Source organism: Episyrphus balteatus, chromosome 3, assembly GCF_945859705.1.
Source record: "Episyrphus balteatus chromosome 3, idEpiBalt1.1, whole genome shotgun sequence".
Lineage (NCBI taxonomy): Eukaryota > Metazoa > Arthropoda > Insecta > Diptera > Syrphidae > Episyrphus > Episyrphus balteatus.
In genome coordinates, this window is record NC_079136.1 from 82,300,931 (window position 1) to 82,307,494 (window position 6,564).

The window sequence follows — 6,564 nt, forward strand, 5'->3', positions numbered from 1 at the left end:
TGTATATACAATGTATTAATTCGATAATAAAACAAAAATTATAATAATAATTAACTATTATGTGAGTAATAATAAAAAAAATATTATATTCAATCCAATTTTATACACCAAGAACCTATAAAAGTTATAATGTATTTTTGTTATTATATTTAATTTTTAGTTACAAAAAAATAAAAACACTTTTTAGGAATTTTTCGTTTGAAGAAAAAAATGCTTTTAATAATTCTTACTGTTAATGGTCATTTTTAAGGAGCCTATACTTAAAACGTTTAAATTTCTGAACCATCTTCCTTTAGGATCTTAAGAATAACTTAATTACATATCCGTAGTTTTATACAGACTTATTAAGATTTCAGATTTTCGTTTTGTAGAAATTCCAGAAAGAAGGGAAATTATGTTACACATACACCATAGTGACCCAATTCGATAATTTTCTTTTCAATGGCAATTCTATTACAATTTACAAAACTAACGTAATAGATTATAGCAAATTTATTTTGATTTGCTCTATATTTGTACATGTCGTTTATATGGGCTTCATAAAAAAAAGTTGATGAAAAAAAAGTGCACGAGCAAAAAATTCACTAGCCCAAAAAATTAAAGAAACAAAAAAAACTTTGTGATTTTTTTTTTTTTTTTGATTTTTGATAGGCTGTATCTCAGTTGAAAATGCTTGTATAATGACAAAACAAAATGCATATAAAAACTACATTCTTTTAGTTTTAAGATTTACGTGTTAAAATATTTTTCTCACATGGCGTAATCGCACAGTCATTAGAAATGTCAAAAAACCAAAATTTTAAGAAAATATTCTTATTTCATTCTCCTTCACAAGAAAGTGGAAAAAGATTTTCCGAAAAAATGATTGCAATTTTTAACTAGGATATTTATTAAGCTTTAAATTTTTCTTAGTTGACTATTCTACAATTTATTTGAACCTGCAATATCAGTCAGTTCAGTTTAAAATTTCCATTTAATTGTCTTCAAATAAATTAAGTTTCTTTTGTAAAAAAAATGATTTCTTACATATGATGTCAATTTAGAAAGGCTATCAAAAGGAATTAAAAGGAATTTTTTTAAAATTTTGGTTTTGGAACATTTCTTATTATTGTGCGATTACGCCATTTGAAAAAAAATATATATGAAGAATGAAGCTGAAATTTAAGCGGGTGGACCGATTTTCTTGAAATTTGGTACAAATGATTTTGTCGTAATTTCCAAAGTTTTTTTTATTTTGTTATTTAATATCTCTTTTAGAACGTAACGTTTTCGAGACATTGCAATTTTCTCGAAAATTGCTCTAACGATTTTGATTAAATTTGGTTTTTAGTTTTTCTTAAAAAATACGGAAATTAGTTTTTTTTTAATAAAAAAATTGTCACTGCTTTTCTAGTATGTACCTATATCTCGTTAATAAAATTAAACCAATTTTGTTTAAAAGTTACATTTTGAATGCATTTTATTTTAAATGCAATCTATTTCAAATTTGAAGTAAATATTATTTCGTAATTTCAAAATGAATTTTTTTGCACTGATATTTTTCAAACCTGATCTATTCGAATTTTATATTTTCAACGGAACTAAGACACTAAAGCAAAATGAATACAAGTTTTTTTTAAAACATAGTCTGTTACCTAAATTTTGATTTTAAATTTAGTTTTTTTGAAAACCCACGGAAACTTTTTAAAATAACTTTATTAATGTGAATTTCCAGTTTCCACAAAATCAACATAAATGTTTTCAAAAATTAAACACACGTCAATTTCTGAAGGATTCTTCATTTCAAAACCCTAATTTCAATTTATCGAAACCGCTTTAAAAAATTGTCGTTTTATGACATTACTAATTGACACTGAATTCATTTTTAAAAACTTAGTAAAAAGATTTTCGAAAATTCTAAGCACACATAGCCTAAATTCAAAGAATTTACAGCAACAATTTAAACATTTACATTTTTTCCTTAAATTCGTACTTCTTAAAAATGACCAAAAAATAATTTAATTTAATTTGTTTGAGTAACACTTAAACCTCATTTCAGTCATTGAATTTTCTATTTGTTTTGAATTACTCTTTTAAGTTATTAATTATTAATTTATTTAATTAAATTTGTCTTATTCTATTATTATATTTTAATTTGCTTAATTTACAAAAAATAAAATTAAAAAAAAAAAAAAAAACAAAAAAAAATTATGAACTCCAGATAAAATCAGCAAAACAACTTCAAATAATAAAAAATAAAAAAAATATATATAATTTTTTTATTTATAAAAAAAAAATAAAAAAAAAATTATTCACAAATCAAAAAGCTAATCTCTAGATTTCCATTAATTAATAATCATAAATATTTATCCAAGACAATGTTCTAGATCGAAGAGGATTGACGTTATATCAAGAATAACGTTCCCGCTGGTATTTGCCCTATTCAATCTGGTCTACTGGAGTACATATCTCTTCAGGGAAGAGGAGGATGAGTAAATCAAACAATAATTTTTTTTCCGTAGAACTATCCAAAAATTATATTAATATATTTATTATTATCCTTTTTTTAAAGGACATTTTAAGGAAGACGTTTTATTCGTATACCTATACACTCGCACAATATCTATGTGTGTGTAAGTGTCTGTCTCTCTGTGTCTCTCTGTAATGGCTATGTAGAATCCCATAAAAAAAAAAAAAAAATAAAATAAAAATATATATAAAATGAATATCAAAAAACAACAACAACAAAATCATGATAAATTATAATATATAAATGTTGATATAGTATATAATTTTACAAAAACAATGGACAAACAAGAAAAAAAAAACAATACAAAAAAAAAATTATACATAAATGACGGAGAAGAGAAATGTGAATACAATTTTTATCTTATGTGAGCTAAAGATGTTATATATAAAAAGAATATTATATATATAAATATATATATATACATACATATATATGTATAAATAAATAGAGATAGTTATTTTTTAGCTTTATGTAATAATTTAGGTGTTTAAGTCTATTATATATGTATATGTAAATTTGGATAGAAAATAAAACAAAAAAAAAATATGAAAAACAAAACCCTCACAAACAATTAAGAGATAAGTGAATATTTTATAGACAACATTCAATTATTAAACAAAATAAAAGGACATTTTTCACATAACGCACCTCTCACCACCACAAATACAACTATCTATTCCCGATCACAGTTCTCCCAGAAATAAACAAAAACAATCATTTATAAAGACAAATTCTCATTATAAATATAAAAACAAAAAAACTATATAAATGACTAAGGTACTTAATTTCCAAGAAGAAAAAAAAACAAAGACAGGTACTGAGGTCAAGTTAGCGATGGTCGATTGTCGAGCTCAATGCAATTTAATCAAATCACTTTGCCAACCGATTGTTACAAGAGTGTAAGTGGTCTCCCGAGTTAAGTTTAAGGGACATTTAACAGTGAAAAGCAAGTTGAAAAACTATATCGATATTTACAAAAACGATAAGTTATCGATATTTCTATAAATCGATATGTTTAATATTTTTGGGGTGTAAGATGCACAAATTTATTAAATTAAGACTAACAAAAAAGAGTTAGGGGAGAAATTATTTGCATTTATATATTTTGTTTTCTCTGAGACAACTGCTATCGATTCTATTTTAAATGAAAGGAAGTACTACAAAGCTTACCAACTTTCTTTTCCTAAATTTTTTGAGTAGTGTAAAAAAATACTATCGATTTATCGAAATAAAATATCGATAATTTTATACAAATATCGATAACGATGATTAAAAATGCATTGAGTCGCCACTGTCGCTAACACCATAAATATTGTATATATTTATAATATAAATCAATAAACACTATATAATAAAAACACAGTATACACATTTTTAATTAAGTTTATTATAAGATTATATTTTTAATGTCTTAGGTTTATGATTTGGAATAAAAACGAAATAATTTTTTTGAATCGAAATTTGGTTTTCTTTATAAATTTTCATCAATTTTTTCACTTCGAAATTCTTATTTATAATATTAAATAGATTTATTTACATAAAAAAAATAATTTTATGCAAGTTGTTTTATTTTTAAATACTTTTTTTAAGCTTTTTTTGTACAACTTGCGATTTTTTTTCAATTTTAAATTAAATTTTAGAATGTCGTAGATTTAAAAAAAGGTCTAACCTATTTTTACTTTTTGATATGACAGCTTGTGGCACGAAATGAGTTCGGTTGGTTGCAATCTTTGAAGTTTGAATAAATTGGTTCCTAGAGGTGTTTCACAAAACAGTTGGTTTTTTTCTATTCATAAGTCTTGAATCAGGATGGACTTGTATTAAAATGGCTTATAGTAAGTTGAAAATTCTTTAAAATCAAGATGAGAGTTGTTGTCTCCTTCATTTTTGTTTTTGTATTGAATTCTTAAACTGTATATTCCTTAATTTTTGAAACTGGTAGGCAGGTTCCAAGTTAACATTTTGAAAATTCTAAAACCTTGAAACCCTTTCGAAAAAAAAACTCTTTTCGACTCATTAAACAAATTTCGAAGACCAACAAAAAAAGGTTACTTTGAATTTCCCGAAGAAAAACGAAAGATTTTTTAATGGACTCTAAGGAAAAAAGAAGATCTAAGGAAGATTTTGGATTCAAGGAAGAGAAATCCCCCCAAAAGACAATTTAGCACAGAGATACCTTCGGAAACCAAAAGGAAAAGCTATGTTGAGAACGGTAATATTTTTGTTCTAAGAAATCTTGTAATCTTCACCGAATGAATTTTTTCTAAGAATGTGAATGTGAACTGTAAGAATTAAAGAGTAAAATCGTATATGACACATGCAGTCGGTTGAAAAATACCTCTTTAAATCGTTTTCCAACACATTTTTGAGAGTTCATCAAGTTCTCCAATCGAAAATGGGTTAGGTATTCGGTTCCGAGAAATTTTATTTCTCTTTCTTATTTTCATCAATGATCCTCTGCTTCTAGATTTGCTTATTAGTACTTTTGTTGTTGTATCCAATGAAACAATATCCATCAGTTCCCCAATTTGTTAACCTATGAAAAACAATGAAAAGATAAAATTTCAGTTTCAGTTGGGCATTCCCGGCAGAATTGTTCATACAAATTATAACATCAAAAATTGTTCTCACATTCATTGCAAATTTTATAAAAGGTTTGTATTTCCTCTGGAAAGTTTTTTCTGGTAAAGTTGTAGCTCTTTAGGGAGTCGAAGTTTAATTGAAATACAACTTTTTTTAAGTAAAGTCCCTATATTTTTTTTTTTTCGATAAACTAATAAAATTTGTTTAACTTTTTCATACTTTAGATTTCTAGAAAGTATAAATTGAAATTTTGTTAAGCTTCAGATTTTCATTGCATTTATCACAATTTTTAAAATAAGATATTATTAACTACAGCATTTTGTACATTAAATATAAGTAAATTAGTTTTTTTTTTTTGAAATTTAAATTTAATATTGTAAATTTTGTTTAAATATATACCTACCTATATTTATTTATGTATATTTTATTTGAAGAAACAACAATGTTTCAAAAATTTGTTTTTCAGAAAAATAAAAAAAAATGGATATGGTATGTACAAATTTTATTTTTATTTTTAATTTTTCAATAATTAAAGTTTCAATTTTATGCTTATTGTCTAAATTTAGTTATAAAAAAAAATTTAGAAAAAAATTTAAACCATCTAAAAATATAAAAAACAACAAGGAAGACAAAACATTAGAAAATACGGATTAACAATGCATCAGGATCAAAGGAAATAGAAAATATAGTAAATTAAATTATAAAAGCACGTTAAATTAACTATAAATTATTCAATAAAAATATAATTTTGTTTTTTAACTGAAGTTAATTTTGACTTAACGTTGATTTTATTTCTTTTTGTCTCTTCATAATTATTATTATATAATCATATTTTGTCTTTAATAAAAAAAAAATAAAGTTGATTGTTTCTTATTTATAATAATTCTACTACTATATGCATCTAGCTCTCACCCAACAAGAAAAACAAAATAGAAAAAAAAATAAATAAACTATAAAGACATTTTCAAAACCAAAAAAAAAAAATCAATTTTTTCAAACAACAACAAAAAAGAAACAAAATTTTCAAAATAAAATAAAACATCATTATAAATAAAAAAAAAATTGGTTTCACTCGCACTAAAATTTTTTGAATTCACATTTTAAAGTAAAAAACAATATAACAAAGTTATCAATACAAAAAATTAAAAAAAACTATCACTAATAAACAATTCATCCACACTTAAACAAAACTATCTATGAAAATAGCGACAAACAAATTGAATTCAAAACAAAACAAAAAAAAAAATAAAGTAAAACTCGAGTTTTTTATGTGCAATTTTTTTGTAAAAATTTAAATTTTTATAAAACAATTAAAAACTCTTCCAAACAACTTTTTTTAATTCATTTTTTTAATAAAAATTACTACCAGAAAGTAGCATGTTGTTGATTAATTATATACTCGTACAACATCATCATCAGTTTGTGTCCAAGATAATTTTGAAACATTAAATATAAAATATGAAAAATTTAAA

The 6,564-nt window shown here is 23.4% G+C and overlaps 1 protein-coding gene across 23 annotated transcripts in view; it reads left to right on the forward strand.

The window, feature by feature from the left end:
- LOC129914879 (glutamate-gated chloride channel) overlaps positions 1-2,690 on the forward strand; it is a 119,026-nt gene extending 116,336 nt beyond the window's left edge. For 14 of the 23 annotated variants that reach the window (XM_055994309.1, XM_055994302.1, XM_055994310.1 and 11 more), the window contains 2 exons: positions 2,355-2,471; positions 2,552-2,690. In XM_055994309.1, the coding sequence (XP_055850284.1) occupies positions 2,355-2,471; positions 2,552-2,561 (127 nt within the window). In that variant the 3' untranslated portion in view covers positions 2,562-2,690. Of the gene's footprint in view, positions 1-2,354; positions 2,528-2,551 lie in introns of those variants that run through there. The other 9 variants (XM_055994313.1, XM_055994322.1, XM_055994323.1 and 6 more) reach the window with 3 other exon arrangements.
- The last annotated feature ends 3,874 nt before the right edge of the window (positions 2,691-6,564 follow it).